This window comes from Balaenoptera borealis, assembly GCF_965194805.1.
Source record: "Balaenoptera borealis genome assembly, chromosome: 1".
Taxonomy (NCBI): domain Eukaryota; kingdom Metazoa; phylum Chordata; class Mammalia; order Artiodactyla; family Balaenopteridae; genus Balaenoptera; species Balaenoptera borealis.
Window position 1 is genome coordinate 47,765,688 of NC_138860.1, and position 18,665 is coordinate 47,784,352.

At 44.4% G+C, this 18,665-nt stretch overlaps 1 protein-coding gene across 4 annotated transcripts in view; it reads left to right on the forward strand.

Annotated features, from left to right (window-relative positions):
* The window catches only part of NMNAT2 (nicotinamide nucleotide adenylyltransferase 2), a 211,025-nt gene extending 194,679 nt beyond the window's left edge, over window positions 1-16,346 (forward strand). For all 4 annotated transcript variants that reach the window (XM_082402170.1, XM_082402168.1, XM_082402171.1 and 1 more), the window contains 3 exons: window positions 8,510-8,611; window positions 8,749-8,816; window positions 11,203-16,346. In XM_082402170.1, the coding sequence (XP_082258296.1) occupies window positions 8,510-8,611; window positions 8,749-8,816; window positions 11,203-11,305 (273 nt within the window). In that variant the 3' untranslated portion in view covers window positions 11,306-16,346. The remainder of the gene's footprint in view (window positions 1-8,509; window positions 8,612-8,748; window positions 8,817-11,202) is intronic.
* The last annotated feature ends 2,319 nt before the right edge of the window (window positions 16,347-18,665 follow it).

An 18,665-nucleotide genomic window follows, 5' to 3' on the forward strand; every position in this document is an offset into this window, starting at 1 on the left:
TCTTTGTGGTTGTGCATTTTATTGGCATATAGTTGTTTGTAATAGTCTCTTATAATCCTTTGTATTTCTGCAGTGTCAGTTGTGATTTCTCCTTTTTCATTTCTAATGTTATTGATTTGTGTCCTCTCCCTTTTTTTCTTGATGAGTCTGGCTAAGGGTTTATCAGGTTTGTTTATCTTCTCAAAGAACCAGCTTTTAGTTTTATTGATCTTTGCTATTGTTTTCTTCGTTTCTATTTCATTTATTTCTGCTCTGATCTTTATGGTTTCTTTCCTTCTACTGACTTTGGGTTTTCTTTGTTCTTCTTTCTCTAGTTGTTTTAAGTGTAGGGTTAGATTGTTTACTTGAGATTTTTCTTGTTTCTTGAGGTGAGATCTTTTTATTTCTTCTTTGATTTCTTCAGTGATCTCTTGGTTATTTAGTAGCACACTGTTTAGTCTCCATGTATTTGTGTTTTTTACAGTTTTTTTCCTGTAATTGATTTCCAATCTCATAGCATTGTGGTCAGAAAAGATGCTTGATATGATTTCAATTTTCTTAAATTTTCCGAGGCTTGATTTGTGACCCAAGATGTGATCTATCCTGGAGAATGTTGCATGTGCACTTGAGAAGAAAGTGTATTCTGCCACTTTTGGGTGGAATGTTCTATGAATACCAATTAGATCTATCGGGTCTATTGTGTCATTTAAAGCTTGTGTTTCCTTATTTATTTTCTGTCTGGATGTAAGTGGGGTGTTAAAGTCCCCCACTATCATTGTATTACTGTCGATTTCCCCTTTCATGGTTGTTAGCCTTTGCCTTATGTATTGAGGTTCTCCTATGTTGGGTGCATAAACATTTATAATTGTTATATCTTCTTGGATTGATCCCTTGATCATTATGTAGTGTCCTTCCTTATCTCTTGTAACAATCTTTATTTTAAAGTCTATTTTATCTGATATGAGTATTGCTACTCCAGCTTTCTTTTGATTTCCATTTGCATGGAATATCTTTTTCCATCCCTTCACTTTCAGTCTGTATGTGTCCCTAGGTCTGAAGTGGGTCTCTTGTAGACAGCATATATATGGGTCTTGTTTTTGTATCCATTCAGCCAGTCTGTGTCTTTTGGTTGGGGCATTTAATCCATTTACATTCAAGGTTATTATCAATATGTATGTTCCTTTTACCATTTTCTTAATTGTTTTGGGTTTGTTTTTGTGGGTCTTTTTCTTCTCTTGTGTCTCCCACCTAGAGAAGTTTCTTTAGCATTTGTTGTAAAGCTGGTTTGGTGGTGCTGAATTCTCTTAGCTTTTGTTTGTCTGAAAAGCTTTTGACTTCTCCCGTTGAATCTGAATGAGATCCTTGCTGGGTAATCTTGGTTGTAGGTTTTTCTCTTTCATCACTTTAAGTATATCCTGCCACTCCCTTCTGGCCTGCAGAGTTTCCACTGAAAAATCAGCTTATAAACATATGGGGATTCCTTTGTATGTTATTTTTTGTTTTTCCCTTGCTGCTTTTAATATTTTTTCTTGCATTTAATTTTTGTTAGCTTGATTAATATGTGTCTTGGTGTGGTTTTCCTAGGGTTTATCCTCTATGGGACTCTCTATGCTTCCTGGACTTGGGTGACTATTTCCTTTCCCTTGTTAGGGAAGTTTTCCACTATAACCTCTTCAAATATTTTCTCAGACCCTTTCTTTTTCCCTTCTTCTTCTGGGACCCCTATCATTAGAATGCTGGTGCATTTAGTGTTGTCCCAGAGGTCTCTGAGATTGTCTTCAATTCTTTTCATTCTCTTTTCTTTATTCTGCTCCTTGGCAGTTATTTCCACCATTTTGTCTTCCAGCTCACTTATTCGTTCTTCTGCCTCCATTATTCTGTTATTGATTCCTTCTAGTTATTGTGTTGTTCATCACTGTTTGTTTTTTCTTTAGTTCTTCTAGATCTTCTAGAAATGTTAAACATTTCTTGTATTTTCTCAATCCGTACCTCCACTGTATTTCTGAGACTCTGGATCATCTTTACTATCATTACTCTGAATTCTTTTTCAGGTAGATTGCCTATTTCTTCTTCATTTATTTGGTTTTGTAGGTTTTTACCTTGCTCCTTCGTCTGTGACATATTTTTTTGCCATCTCATTTTTTTTTTTTTTTTTTTTTAATGAGTGGGATTGTGTTCCTGCTTTACTGTTTGTTTGACCTGAGGTTTCCAACACTGGAGTTTGTAGGCTACTGGGTATAGCTGGGTCTTGGTGCTGAGATGAAGACCTCCAGGAGACCTCACTCTGATGAATATTCCCTGGTGTCTGAGGTTCTCTGTTAGTCCAGTGGTACGGACTCAGAGCTCTCACTGTAGGAGCTCCCACCTGACCGCGGGCTTGCAAATCAAGATCCCGCAAGCCACATGGGCAGCAAAAAAATAAATAAATAAAAGGTGGGGTGGGGGTGGGGAAGGCCTTGGCTGTGGAGGCCAGGGCCTAATCCAGGGCAAGGTTTGGGTGGTGGGTGGGGCCAATGCTCAGGACCCACAGGGCTGGAAAAGGCCCTGGGGGCTGTGGGAGGTGCGGCTTAGGCTCAAGGAACAGAAGGGGCCCAGGCGTGCCCCCCACCACTGGTCTCAGAGGGCAGGGGATCTCACCTGGGAGACCAGCAGGCTTCCTGGGCTCGAGTGGGTGGGGCAAACGCCCTCCTCTCCTCTCCTGCTCCTCTGGTCTGGGGTCTGGGAGGGCCCCTCCCACCTGCCTCTCCTGATCTCCCGGGCCTCCCTCCTGTGCCCCCAGGACCAATGCAGTTGGAGGGGGAAGGGGGGTCCTTGGAGGGCAGGGGACCGGCCTGGGAGCTCAGCAGGCTCCCCATGCCCAAGTGGGTGGGGCAATCGCCCTCTGCTTCTCTCCCACTCCTCCCCAAGGGCCCCTACTGCCTGCCTCTCCTGATCTCCCTGGCCTCCCTCCTATGCCCCCAAGGACCCATGCAGCCTGGAGGGGCCTTGGAGGTTGGGGGATCAGCCTGGGAGCTCAGCAGGCTCCCCGTGCCCGAGTGGGCAGGGCAATCGCCCTTTGCTCCTCTCCCGCTCTTCCTGGAAAGTCCCTCCCACCTGCCTCTCCTGATATCCCTGGCCTCATGGGCGTAGATCTTGTCTGGCCTCCACTTCTCCTCCCCCTTGGTCCCCCTACATCCTACCAGTTCACTCTGGGGTTCCTCCCATCTTCTTGGGGGTCAGAGTTCCCCACCAGCAGCCGGCAGGCACCCTAGTTGTGGGGAGACCTAACTCTGTGTCTTCCCACACCGCCATCTTGGTATTTAAGTGAAGGGTTTCGAGCCAAGGAGCAACATAATTTGGTGTATTCACATTATCAGTCTGGATGTTGGGAATAGACTGAAAAAGGCAAGAGAAAAACAAACCAGAGCAAGCCAAGTGAGAGCTGATGAAGATGAATTAGTTTTCATTTTTTTTCATTAAAAAAATTCTTTTTTATTAATTTTTATTGGAGTTTAGTGGCTTTACAATGTTGTGTTAGTTTCTGCTGTACAGCAAAGTGAATCAGCTATACGTATACATATATCCCCTCTTTTTTGGATTTCCTTCCCACTTAGGTCACCACAGAGCATTGAGTATAGGTCCCTATGCTATACAGTAGGTTCTCATTAGTTATCTATTTTATACATACTATCAATAGTGTATATATGTCAATCCCAATCTCCCAATTCATCCCACACACCTCCCCCCCTTTCCCCTTTGTATCCGTACATTTGTCCTCTATGTCTGTGTCTCTATTTCTGCTTTGCAAATAAGATCATATATGAATTAGTTTTCTGTTGCTGCAAACTTGGTGGCTTAAAACTACACACATTTATTCTCTTTCACTTCTGGAAGCCAGAAGTGTGAAATAGGTTTCACTGGGCCAATACTAAGTTGTAGTCACAGCCGTAGTCCTTCCAGAGGCTCCTGGGGAGAATCTGTTTCCTCACCTTTTCCAGCTTCTAGAGCTGCATTTGTTGCATGCCTTGGTCCCTTCTTCCATCTTCAAGGCCAACAGTGTAGCATCTTCTCTGCTCCATCTTCACATCATCTTCTCTCTCCTGTGTTAAATCTCCCGCTGCCTTCTTCTTTAAGGACACTTGTTATTACATTAGGGCCCACCTAGGTCATCCAGAATAATCTCAAGATCCTTACTTTAATCACATCTGCAAAGTCTCTTTTGCCACATAAATAACATTCACAGGTTCCAGGGATTAGGACTTCAGTGTTTTGGGGGCCCATTATTTAACCTACCAGAGGAGGCTTGGACCAGGGTAGAAGTGATGGAAATGGTGAGAAATGAGCAGATTCTGGGATTTGTTTTGAAGACCAAACCAATTGGGTTGCTTTATACATTGAACGTGGGATGTGAGAGAAAGAGAGGAATCAAGGAAAGCACCAAGGCTTTGGCCTGAGCAGTTGTAGGAAGAGAGTTTCCGTTTACTAAAATGAGAAAGACTACAGGAAAAGCATCTTGGTGCCTGTAGGATGATGGTGGAGGGGATTGACTGATTGATTGATTGATGTCAGAGAGTTCAGGGGCTCGTGGACATATTATTTAGGTTTGAGATGCCTCATCCAAGTGGGCATATTGAAGAGACTGCTGGATGTATGAGTCTGAAGTTCAGGAGAGAAATCTACGCTGGAGATATAAATTTGGGAGCCTTCCATGTGTCTTTAAAGCTTTGGAATTGAATGAAATCATTAAAGGTGCAAGTGTAGATAGAAAAGAAAAGAGCTCCAAGGACTGAGCCTGGGGGACTCCAGTCATTCGAGATCGGGGAGATGAGAGGGAATAGCACAGGGAGACCACAAAAGAGCAGCCAGCGAGGTAGAAGGACGACCAGGAGAGGGTGGATCTTGGAGGCCACGTGAAGACAGGAGACAAGGATAGGGGTGGGGGTGGGCAGGGCAGCTAAGCTCCTGGAGGGAGATGGGTACCTGTGGGATGAGGGCACACCTCACCAACTCTAGCACCCGGCACCTCCTAGTACCCCAAAACACACACACACAAACACCTTCTGGCATGAAAATCAAGCCCATGTCCTCACGTCTGGCCAAAAGAGCAGAAAAGGTCTGCATTCTCTGGTCCAAACCCCTGCAGAGATGCCACTTGGATGTGGTAAAGCTGTGTGTCTTGTCTGGTAGACCCATCTCCTTTACCCCATCTGTGATTCCCAGAGGGCAAGTCTGTCACCTGTTTCTGGAAGAGGAATTCCATCTCAAGCATCAAGGTCTCCATCTGCTTGCCACCCATTGAGCAGCCTGCACTGTTATTGATTGGGTGCTCAGATCATTAGTTCCTGAGTAGAAAGCAGCAGCTGCACTAATGTCACGGGTAGGGCCGTTCCCCATGAGGCTTGACTGCCATTCTGAACCGTTGTTTTAATGCTTTAAACTAGAATGCTCACTTTATATATATGTGTGTGTGTGTGTGTGTGTGTGTGTGTGTGTGTGTGTGTGTGTGTGTATGCTTTATTTATTTATTTTTATTTTTATTTTTGGCTGCATTGGGTCTTCGTTGCTGCGCATGGGCTTTCTCTAGTTGCGGCGAGCGGGGGCTACTCTTCGTTGCGGTGCGCGGGCTTCTCATTGCAGTGGCTTCTCTTGTTGCGGAGCATGGGCTCTAGGCGCACGGGCTTCAGTAGTTGTGGCTCGTGGGCTCAGTAGTTGTGACTCACGGGCTGTAGAGCTCAGGCTCAGTAGTTGTGGCACACGGGCTCAGTTGCTCCGCGGCATGTGGGATCTTCCTGAACCAGGGCTCGAACCCGTCTCGCCTGCATTAACAGGTGGATTCTTAACCTCTGCGCCACCAGGGAAGTCCTAGAATGCTCACTTTAAATAGCCCTGTTATTTCATGCATCATACATGAAACATCCCTCAGATCCTCAGAATCAAATTGAATTCAGATCCTATGTTATACAATCAACACCAGATATCTCGAAACACCTACCTACATAGCCAGGCAGTTGAGGAATCTCCATGTATACCAGCTTGGATGGATTCTCTTCTCTTCCCTTCCTTTGCCCTCCCCTTCCCTTTCCATGTCTTCTCTTTTCTCCTCCCTTCTCTTTTCTATCTCTTTCTCTACCCTAATAATTCCCCTCAAGTTTTAATTCAGTACTTAGATCACTGGTTCTCAAATTTGGTTGCATATTGGAATTAAAACCTAGAGAATTAAAAAAAAAAAACAACTAATGCCTGGGCCCCATTCCCAGAGATTCTGATTTTGTTGATCTCGGGTGTGAGCTGGGCTTTGAGGGTTTTTTAAGGTCCTCAGGTGATTCTAATGTGCAGCCAAATTTGAGAACCAGTGTCTTCAATTACCTTCTAAGTAGTGAGTCCCAGTGCAATATTCTAAATGCTATGGCAGGAGAGGCTGGATCTACCTCCAACTACCTGCCCTGCCTCTCCCTAACATTCCTGGTTTATGGGACAAAGACTTGGGGCCAGTTTACCGGATCTGAACATCACCAGTAGATGCAGTATGTTGTGTAATGTTCTGTATCTTCCAAATAGCACGATCCAATGTGGGCTCAGATATTGTACACCCAGCTTTTAATTTCTCTCCACAACTTCCCTCCTGTGGCACTTTCAGCCAATTTTTAATTGCAGCTCTAGCTCCAGTTGTAAGCGATGGGAGAAGTAGGGTGAAGGTGGATGGAAATAGCCAAGGGCACACACGTGCACACAGTGCAGGCACACACATGCATTATCAGTGAATCAGACTTAGAAGTGGAATTCTGCTGGTACAGAAATCCTCTGATAGAGAAGAAGCGGCTGTAGTGCTCTATAATGTCTGTTTTTGTGGCACTCAGTTGGAGAATTATGAGGAAAAACCTGGGTTTTTTTGCCCCAAAGCAGGTCTTGCCCAATGAGTTGCATGCTCGGAAGAAACCTGCCCGTCCCCTTCTCCCTCCATCTGGGATCCTTAATTGGCAAGATCTAAACCGTAATATGCCCAGGCTAGATCCAAGTCTGTTAAATGCCATAACTCTCAGGCTCTTTGAAAAGAAAAATTCCACGACCTTCAAGAAAGCAGCTTGGTAATAAGTCTCAAGAACTTGAAATATGTCCAGTTCATATCCTTTCATCCAATGATTTTCCTTCCTATCCTAAGGAAATAATCAGAGATGTGGTAAAAGGTTTATGTATACAGATCTTCAACAAAGTATTATTATAACTGCAAAAATCAGAAGTAACTGTACACTGTCTATAACACAAATTCCATTTAATATTTCATGGTATATCACAGTATAGTCAGGCAATGAAATATACAGATTGTCAAAACACATTTTCAATTTTTTTTTTTTTTTTTTGGCTGAGTTGGGTCTTTGTTGCTGCGTGCAGGCTTTCTTTGGTTGCAGTGAGCAGGTGCTACTCTTCGTTGAGGTGCACAGGCTTCTCATTGCAGTGGTTCCTCTTGTTGCAGAGCACGGGCCCTAGGCGCGTGGTCTTCAGTAGTTGTGGCGCGGGGGCTCAGTTGTTGTGGCTCACGGGCTCTAGAGTGCTGGCTCAGTAGTTGTGGCACACGGGCTTAGTTGTTCCGTAGCATGTGGGATCTTCCCGGACCAGGGATCAAACCTGTGTCCCCTGCATTGGCAGGCGGATTCTTAACCACTGTGCCACCAGGGAAGTCCTCAAATATTTTTAACCATATGAAAAAATGCTCACAATATAATGCTAAAAGAAAAAAAAATGTATAGGTAAAATATTTAATTTTGCAGTTCAGTCCGGTTGTGGATATACACATCAATTTGTAGAGAAAAGAACCCTGAACAGAAATACTAACTTGTTAACAGTGGTTCTCTGGATTGTGTGGTTGTGATTGATTTCTTATATATATTTTTTCTTTTTCTGAGTTCCCCAAGTTTGTATGTATGATCGGGAAAAAAATTATTTTTTTAATGGAAAGGTTTCATTTGTCATGATGGGAGCCAGCTTCTATAGGAGGCTGATTTCAGAGGTGACCCCATAGTAATCCTCCTTATCACTGCCTGTGCGCACACTGATGCTTTCCAAGCCCTTCCCTGCTTTTCGCTGCCCTGAGTCCCACAGCAGCTTTGACATGGGTGAGCCAGGGGAGCATTCCAGCCCCTCTCAGGAGACCAGCCGGGGGCTGGCGTATGCTTGCTGGGCAACCGAAGAGGGTACTTACCAGGTAAGGACCATGTGTCATGCTGCTCTTCAGCATTATGAGCTCAGCGAGAGCCTCAGGAATTGGAGAGGTCTTGCCTAGACACGCAGGAGCGCACTTATTAATTCAGTCTAGAGGTGTTCATTACGTGTGCCAGGTGAAGTTCCCACTCATTCCACGAACACTGTTACAGGTTGTAACTTGAAGGAGCTGACTGATGGGGCTGAGAAAGCAAGTTTGGGACTAAGGCTTGGGGTTCCAAGAGAAGATAGCTCCACCTTGCTAGATAGTTGCTTGGTAGGGGTTTGTAGTCAAGGTCTCACCAAAGGGCACTTCCTCTCTCTCTCTCTCCCTTCCCCCTCACCGTTTCTTCAGATGGAGGTGATTGTCGGGGACTTTGGGATCGTGGTGGTCCCCCGGGACGCAGCCGACACAGACCGAATCATGAATCACTCCTCAATACTCCGCAAATACAAAGTGAGTCCTCCATCTCCCTGCTGGTGTAGGAATGTGATGTGACCCTTCTCTGAGAAGCCTGGGGGCTGGAGAAGTGAGGATGCAAAAGGAGTTTAGTGTGAGACACTGGCTACCTACTCTCTCTGCTTTGTCCCCAGAACAACATCATGGTGGTGAAGGATGACATCAACCATCCCATGTCTGTCGTCAGCTCAACCAAGAGCAGGTACGTTTGACAAACGACCAGAGAGACCTTGGTCAGACTGGCTTACAAGTTCCCATACAACTCTCCTCAGTCCAGGCTGACTGTTAGGTTGGCTGACACCTGCTGCCCCAGTATGCAGCCTTCTTTTTAGAGCTCATTTATTTGTCCCCAGTCATTGACTTTTAAAAGGGAGACAGGCCATTTATTAGTTTTAGCTGTTTTGAAGGGGGAAAAAGAGGTTTTTAGTTTGGTCTCTAGTTTAGGTACGCATGGAATTTGTAAGTGTTTAGGTTAAGCTGCCATAACAAAAAGGCCCCCAATAGTTAGAGTTTTAAATAAGAGAAATGTTTATATCCCTCTTACTGAAGTCAGAAGAAACTGAATCTCTGTTCTTTTCAATGTGAAGCCTCCCTCTCAGGGTCCACAGCTGCTACAGTAACTGTTCTCAGCCAGTGGGAAAGGGCAAGGAGCTTTGTCCTTAAGAAGGTGACCCGAAGTTGCGCATATCCCTTCCCCTTCATCCCCCTGGCTCAACCTCAGTCATGTGGCCATGACTAGCCTCCAGGGAGGCTGGGAGCAGACTTTGTAACTTGGCAGCGCTGTGCCCAACTAAAACTTGGGCGGTTGTAGGACTAAGCAGAAGAAAGAATGGATACTAGGGGCCAGTTAACAGTCTTCACCACAACCCCCAAGTGGAAATGTCCAGTGGAATAATAAGGTGTGTGGAATATAGACGTCTGGAAGTGTAATAAAACTGAAAGCCATGAGTACCTAAGTGTAAATTAAAGTTCAGGACTGTGGCTACGCTCACAGGGAGAGTCAGCAAGAAGAGAAGGAGGCTATGGGGAATACTTAAAACACATTAACATTTAAAAGAAGGCTGAGGAGTAAATTAGAAGTTTGGGATTAACATATACACACAACTATGTATAAAATCGATAACCAACAAGGATCTACTGTATAGCACAGGGAACTATACGACATATTTTGTAATAGCCTACAAGGGAAAAGAACCTGAAAAAGAATAGATAGATATATATGTACAACTGAATCACTTTACTCTACACCTGAAGCTAACACAACATTGTAAATCAACTATACTTCAATTTTTAAAAAGTAATAAAAAAATAAAAGAAGACAAAGGAGCAGTCAGAAACCACCAGCATTGGTGGCCCTGGAACAAAGGCAGCAGAGTGTACAAAGATGGAGAGCACTGTCAGTTGTCATCTGTGTCACATGTTTCAGAGAAATCAAATGAGCCCAGGACTTTAAAAGGTCCACTGGACTTCTTCCCTGGAAGGTGATTATGTAGACACTTGAAATAGTAGCATCAACTGGGAGGCGAGAGCGGAAGCCCAGTGACAACAGCCAGTGAGGGGAAAGGGAAAGGCTGTGGTTCCAGCCATGGCTGCACAATAGAATTACTGTGAGAACATACACAGCACAAATTCTCGTGTCCCATTGAGTCCCACTGAATCAGAATTTCTGGGTGCTGGGCCTGGCTATCTGCTTCCTGGGTGATTCTTGTGAAGCTGGGATTGGCATTTGGAAACCACAGGTATAGACCACTTTTTCAAGAAGGCTTCCTGTAAACTGTGCAGGGAGGCACTTGGGGACCTAGCTTGCTGGAAGGTCAGGACACTATGCATTGAAAAGGCACCGAGCCAGCCTCTGGGGAGATATCACAGCGCAGAGCACAGATGCCTTTTAGAATCTAGATATACGGAGGAGTATATGAGTTCTTACAAATAGCTCCTTGGGGCCTGACATTCCCAAGACCATCATGCGCATAGAAAATGGGGAGCAGCCAGACCAAGGCTGGAGCAAAACAGTGCAGAAACCAAACTGTATGACCAGACCCCTTCTGTACTTGCTAGTCCACACGCCCTCCAGGGCTTGTGAGAAGGGCCTCAGAGAAGGGCAACTTCTTCTCTATCAGGGCTTCCATAGGAAGGAAAAGAAGGGGTCAATCATAAGGTTCATTTTCATGAGACCATGGTGTAGAGAAACACAAAGAAATGAAATAAGAATAGCTTACACTTGCATTGAAATGCCTACTGTGTGCTTGGGCTTTTCTAAGTGCTTTGTGTAATGACTCATTTAATCATTTTAATAACTGAGATCGGCCCAAATACTACCCCCATTTTATAAACGAGAAAATGGAAGAATAGATGGGCTTAAACCACTTGCCCAAGGTTCCTCAGTTAGGAAGTGGCAGAGTTAGGATGGGGGAGGAATTATGGGGGCAAGAGGGCTTTTCCTGATAGGGATGCCGTGTATTTAGCCTAAGCAAAGACTGGTAATGGGGTGTTGGGTAAACCCTTTCCCCGAAAGGGAATGGGCTGGCCTGTCCTCTGGCCTTGCTTCAGGAAAGGATGTCATCTGATTACTGTCTCTTCTCATCCAGGTTGGCCCTGCAGCATGGGGACGGCCATGTCGTGGATTACCTGTCCCAGCCTGTCATCGACTACATTCTTAAGAGCCAGCTGTACATCAACACCTCGGGCTAGCAGCCCCAGGGCCCCCTGCTCCGATCTCCCCTCGTCCTCCACCAACACACTGGCCCCTGCAGTCTCTGTCCGTCCCATTTCTCTCCTGCCTCTCTGTTCCTCCATCTCATCTTGACTGTTGTCCCCACTTGCTGACTCAACCCCCCACAGTGTGGAGGACCTGCAGAGAACCACGGCATACCCCACTCCGCAGTCATCTTCGGACAAACTTTCCTCTAGTCTCCGGGTTGGGGGTGGGTGAGGGGGTAGGGGTGGGGGAAGTGCGGTCCTCGGAGATGCGCGGGTGTCCGTCTCCCAGCATGCTCTGGGGAGGCGGCTCCGGCCCTCGCCTTCCCAGCATGCCCTTTACCACAAAGGGCTATTTTTCCTTCTTTCTTTCTTTTCTTTCTTTTTTTTTTTTTTTTTGTTTTGTGCTGTTGTTGTTCACTCCTCAGAGAACTTGGATCCAATCAGTGTCCGTGGTTCTTTACGTTTGTAGTCTTGTTGCATTACTGTGGTATTCCTTCCGTTTTGATAGGATACCGCAGGCAACCTCAGCTCTCAGAAGGTGCGTGCGGGCTACAGCCGGTGAACGAGGCCGAGGCACCTCCACTTTCCCAACACCATCACCCACCTACCCACTTTCTCCCCTCTGCTGCCCACACACACCGCAGTCTGGGGTCGAGATTGAGACATTCATGTTCTGAAACCTGGGATGCAAGTCTGGGAATAGTAGGGTTTCTCAGAAGGATTTAAGCCCATTTCCTTAGTTTCGGAAGACCACGTTCCTGATGGGCCTGTGATCACACAGAGCCGGTCCCTTCTCCTTTCTTGGTGGTATCTGTACAGTTACTTATTTGGGCTGTGACTGATGACAGAGTGTGGGTTGTTCCCTGCCAGCCCGGGCATTACCAACGGACCTTCAGATCACCATCAAAGCCCTTGGAGGCCATACTTAGCCGCATTCTTGCATTTGAGAAGAATCACGTACGCAAGGCCAAATCCTAATAATGCAGTTATTTCTGAAATAAAATATGCTAGGAATTCACTCAACCCTAGAGATCTTTGCTGACTGGAATTACTTATTGCCTGTTTGGCTGGGAAATGCTTCTGTCATAATGTCAGTCCAGGATGACCTAGGAGAAAGCAGTTAGTTTCCCTGATGGGAACCGGTGATTCTCACCCACTCTAGCTTGGTAACACAGGCGGCGCCTGAGGTTAGTTCCTTCTTGAGAAGCAGAGCCTCAGCCTTGTTCCTGGGTTATGATTACGTCTTGTGCTGAGCCCAGCAGCCACAGTCATCGCTGCCTGGCGGGGGTGGGCTCACAGAACAGAGATCTCGGGGGAGTGTCAAGAGCAGCTAAAGTGTTTCACCCCTTTTCTCCCTAATTTCCCACCTTCCTCTGCTGCCCTGGAAATAGTTTTGACAGACTCTGTTCTAGTTGTTCAGGCCTCGTTCACAACCTGCTTAAAGAACCAAAAGGAAATTACCGTCTTGTATTCTGTGTCCCTCATCCAGTCTCTGGCTCTTGGGTTTTTGGTTCTTTGAGGAATGGTCGCTGAACAGTAGGATAATTTTTTCAAAATCTAGTACTAGCTCTGTCCCAGAAGGGGCCGGGTAGGATCTGGCACCAGAAACAATGTTCTTCACCACACATTTCACATCTGTAACATCCTTCAATAGCCTCCAGGGAAAGAAACTAAATTCAACAGAAGAGTAGCAAGCTGGGGTGGGGGAGGTGATGTTCCTCTTGCATTATGGAAATAATCTCCAAAGGACAGAAGTGAGATCCTATGCTTGGGTCTCAGTGTTTGGCTAAGGGTCATGGAATCATAAACTGGAAAGTTCTTTAGAGATTTGTTGATCCAACCCTTCCTTTAAAGGATGAGGGAGCAGAGATCCACTGGATTAAATGGCTGACCCAAGGTCACACAGCAAGTGTAGAGTCTGGCAAAAGACTAACGTCTCCCTGACCCCTTAGGTCATCACACCCCATGGTCTCTGATCCTCTGGTTCCCCATGATACTGGCCAGGTAAGATGTAGTTTTCAGCCTTTACCTGGCATCTTTCTCTTAAGTTATGTTTGTCTCAGGTGCTCCCTGTGTATGGCCTTGTGTTTGCTAGTCCTGGGGGAGAACGTGATGGTGAGGAAGGCTGTAGTTAGGTTTCCCTTAGAAACCGGTAGCTGGAGATGGCAACAGCTTGGAGGAAATCTGAATCCAAGAAAGGATTGCTTTGTGGAAGGCAAAGACCCAGAAAGCGCTCAAGATTGCATTAGTGCTGGAGAGAGAGTGACAGAAGTATCTTTGTCTAGGCAAGACAGGTGCAAGCCAGGAAACGAAACAAAGGAAATCAGGGAGATGGATTCCCTGGGAGAACACGCATTTTCAAGGATATGGAGTTTATGGATAGAGTTTAGTCTGAAGATCCATGTGAGCAGATCTGAGAAAGACCAGCTGTCTTTTGTCTCTTTGGTCCACTTTTCCTTTGCTGGGCTCTGTGGTCAAGCCCCATTTAGTCCACGACCCATGAGAGGAAACAGGGCTGGCTCTCGGCATTCGGGGAGGGAGGGCGAGGGGGGGCGGAAGGCATGCTTGTAGGGAGAGTGAGATGAGCTGAGGAAAAGAATGGGGGCATAGAAGTAGATTTCTAGGAATGAAATGGGACAGATTCTATCTTGGTGAATCACAAGGATCATGTTAAAATAGCTTTTCTTTAATACCAGGAAAAGTGACTCCCCTTTTGGATGGAATTGTCCATTTCCTGCCCTGCCCCATTCTTCACTTGCTAGGGGGAGGTCAGAGCCCCTCTCTCAGTCCAGGGCAGGACACGATGACTGTGACCCAGCCAAGGCCAACACCAGAGAAATGATTCAGAGTTTGAAGTAGTGCCCCAGGTGCCAACAGGATGACCTTGAGACCCCAACTTCCACTCAGGTCCTGCTCCTTCCCAAAATGGCCGACCCAAAGGCTCAGAGATCGTGAGAAGGGCATGGGCTAGAAAGATTGTGTCAAGAGGAGTCTGGAGCCTCATTTCCTGCCTACCAATAAAAATGTCCCTCCCACTTTTATGAAAGTGGCTGATACGTAAGAACAGGCAGTAGGAAAACCCTTTGTGTCAATGACTCTCTTCTCAAGGAATGGCCCTTTAGGGGCAGGGGTCTGTGCTGCTAGCTGGTACCTCATCTGCCACCCCCCTTCCCTAACCCCAGGCAGCCTCTGGGGCATTCTTGCTTTCACTTTCCTTGAATGTACATGGGAACAGGGGAGGAAAGTCTCTTACTGAAGTGCCTGAAACCCAGAACTAGAGCTTCTAGAGACGCTGTTCTTCCTGTCCCAGCTTGGCCAACCTTCCCCCAACGTTCCCTAGTCTCATGCTTCAGCTTCTCAGAAAGAATAAAAGAACATGATGTTCTAATTAAATTGAAAGCAAGACTCCATAACCAAACTACAGCAAAAGGCAGAGAATTACAGGGAGAAATGACTTGTATTTCAATAGCCCGAATCTGTTCCCCCAAACAGACTCTCTCTCTCTCTCTAGAGGACTAAGAGAGAGAAGCATGTTATATTTTATTCATCAAAAGTATAATGCAAAAATAAGTCAGTAGAATATGAAAAGCTCAGGATCTCTCCCAAGGCTACGGCAGGAAAGCGGGCAGGTGAGATGGGAAGGATGGAAACAAGGATCGATTTTGTAGTTCATCCAATTTGGACACCTTAGGAATAGCATCGTGGTAAAGATGATGAATGTGCTTGTCCACTTCATTTGGTCTGCGCCTTCCTATAGCTGCCCAGTACACGCGATTCTTCACGTGGTTTCTTTGTTGTGTATGTTTGGAATGTCCTATTAGCCTGTAACAGTCAGTTAGGAATGAGTTACACTCTTTCCCTCCGCCTTCAGTCTAGGTCTGGGGCCCAGACCTCAGCTTGATCCAAGCAGTCTCAAAGATTGGCATGGGGAGGGGGAAGCTTTTTTGAATCACTTTTTGGTCCCTGAATCTGCCATTTTGAGAACAAGATTTGCTTTGGAAATCAAACATTAATAAAAACTACATTCAAGTTGCAACCCCATCTCACAGTGAAATATTTTGAGTAAAATTTTGTTGCTAGAATAGTCACAGACAAAAGTTTTATCAGCAAAATGTTTCAATTACGTTAATAAATAAGATGATGCTACTAGTCTCGTGTCTTGGCCTAGAATCTTCTCTGTGAGTTGCAGAATTAACCACTTTTTCTTCACAGTCTTACTTGACAGAAGCCAACAGTTGTTAAGCATGCTCTTAGAGCAGGAGATTCTCTGCCTGGTTTAGCTGATGCAGCATGTGTAATATGAAAGTATATACAACCACACCCATAAGGAGGGAAGAGTAATTAGCAAATTTGTCAATTGTGCCTAAGTTTTCTCAGTTTTTTAAAAAAATCAAATCTTAGGTTCTACCTAATCTGCATAGTCTGGTATTGGTTAGCTTTGGATCCTTAATGAAATTAGTGCTTTGTGACATAAAAATATATTTGTGAAAATTAAAAACTTGAATAACTTGCTTCTTGACATGAAAGATCTTAAGTAAGACAGAAATTGTTAAACTCACAATTGGTTTTGTTTGGTAAAGTAAACAAGCAAAAAATGAATAAGTTAATTGTTCAATCCTGCTGTGACTATTAGTTTGTATTTAATTTTTAGTCATGACATACATTATGCATGGGCTTAGGTGTAAATAATGATAGTCATTAGCTAATATCAGCCATGATTCAGTAGGTCAAATAACAATTCCCCATTCGGCCACCTCATTTAAGGCTTAGCTACTTGTTTGTCAGATGAGTCGTGTGGTTTTTTTTTTTAATTATTTTGGTTCTTAGTATCTTTTTTTGTTTAAGACTGAGATTAGTCAGCTTTGCGTGTATCCAAGTGGGTTTGGTGGCATATCACGATGGTGCTTGATATGCCTTATAAATTTATGTCTTGTATTTATGTTTGCTATTTTACTCGCAAAGCTAAACACTTTTTTCCTTCTCTCCTGAGACTACGTAATGATGTGCTCTTGTTTAAAATTGGGTATAAACACTGGTTTATTTTGCTTACTCATACTAACTTATAAAATATATACACTACCTATGACTTAACATACATGTACAGACACATTTTTTCCCTTATGACCCATAAGTAAACTTCAGATCTTGGAATTTCCTAGGAAGTTCCATGTAGCCCACAGTATAAGGGAAGCAGAGAAAAAAAAAATATAACCTCTGCTTTCCAGGTGGGAAAATTGAACCACAGCAAGAATCCACAACATTCCCATGACCATATAAAACATTAAAAAAGGAAAGATAAACATATTCCTGGTCCTTGAGCCTTGGTCCAAACATTGGACATTACTGAGTATCATCTCACCCTTTTGTCCAGCCTCCCAAGAGTACTGAAAAAAAGAAATCACATCCTGGGATCAGATCAGAAATACATCTGCTAAAGAAATTAAAGATGATACAAACAGATGGAGAGAAATACCATGTTCTTGGATTGGAAGAATCAACAGTGTGAAAAGGACTATACTACCCAAAGCAATCTACAGATTCAATGCAATCCCTATCAAACCACCAATGGCATTTTTCACAGAACTAGAACAAAACATTGCACAATTTGTATGGAAACACAAAAGACCCAGAATAACCAAAGCAATCTTAAGAAAAATGGAGCTGGAGGAATCAGGCTCCTGGACTTCAGACTATACTACAAAGCTACAGTAATCAAGACAGTATGGTACTGGCACAAAAACAGAAATATAGATCAATGGAACAGGATAGAAGGCCCAGAGATAAACCCATGCACATATTGTCACCTTATCTTTAATAAAGATGGCAAGAGTATACAATGGAGAAAAAAGAGCCTCTTCAATAAGTGGTGCTGGGAAAACTGGACAGCTACATGTAAAAGAATGAAATTAGAACACTTCTTAACACCATATACAAAAACAAACTCAAAATGGATTAAAGACCTAAATGTAAGGCCAGACACTATAAAACTCAGAGGAAAACATAGGAAGAGCACTTTTTTTTTTAAAGAGATTTTTTTTTTTTTAATTTATTTTTGGCTGTGTTGGGTCTCCGTTTCTGTGCGAGGGCTTTCTTTGGTTGTGGCGAGCGGGGGCCACTCTTCATTGCGGTGCGCAGGCCTCTCACTGTCGCGGCCTCTCTTGTTGCGGAGCACAGGCTCCAGATGCGCAGGCTCAGTAATTGTGGCTCACGGGCCTAGTTGCTCCGCAGCATGTGGGATCTTCCCAGACCAGGGCTCGAACCCGTGTCCCCTGCATTGGCAGGCAGAGTCTCAACCACTGCGCCACCAGGGAAACCCGAAGAGCACTCTTTGACATAAATCACAGCAAGATCCTTTTTGACCCACCTCCTAGAGAAATGGAAGTAAAACAAAAACTAACAAATGCGACCTAATGAAAGTTAAAACCTTTTGCACAGCAAAGGAAACCATAAACAAGATGAAAAGACAACCCTCAGAATGGGAGAAAATATTTGCAAATGAAGCAACTGACAAAGGATTAATCTCCAAATTATACAAGCAGCTCATTCAGCTCAATATCAAAAAAACAAACAACCCAATCCAAAAATGAGCAGAAGACCTAAATAGACATTTCTCCAAAGAAGATATACAGATTGCCAACAAACACATGAAAAGATGCTCAACATCACTAATCATTAGAGAAATGCAAATCAAAACTACAGTGAGGCATCACCTCACACCAGTTAGAATAGCCATCATCAAAAAATCAACAAACAAAATAAATGCTGGAGAGGGTGTGGAGAAAAGGGAACCCCCTTGCATTGTTGGTGGGAATGTAAACTGATACAGCCACTATGGAGAACAGTATGGAAGTTCCTTAAAAACTACAAATAGAACTACCATATGACCCAGCAATCCCACTACTGGGCATATACCCTGAGAAAACCATAATTCAAAAAGGGACATGCACCACAATGTTCATTGCAGCACTATTTACAATAGCCACGATGTGGAAGCAACCTAAGTGTCCATCAACAGATGAATGGATAAAGAAGATGTCGCACATATATACAATGGAATATTACTCAGCCATAAAAAGAAATGAAATTGAGTTATTTGTAGAGAGGTGGATGGACCTAGAGTCTGTCATACAGAGTGAAGTAAGTCAGAAAGAGAAAAACAAATACTGTATGCTAACACATATGTATGGAATCTAAAAAAAAAAAAAAGGTTCTGATGAACCTAGGGGCAGGACAGGAATAAAGACATAGACATAGAGAATGGACTTGAGGACACGGGGAGGGGGATGGGTAAGCTGGGACGAAGTGAGAGAGTAACATTGACATATATACACTACCAAATATAAAATCGATA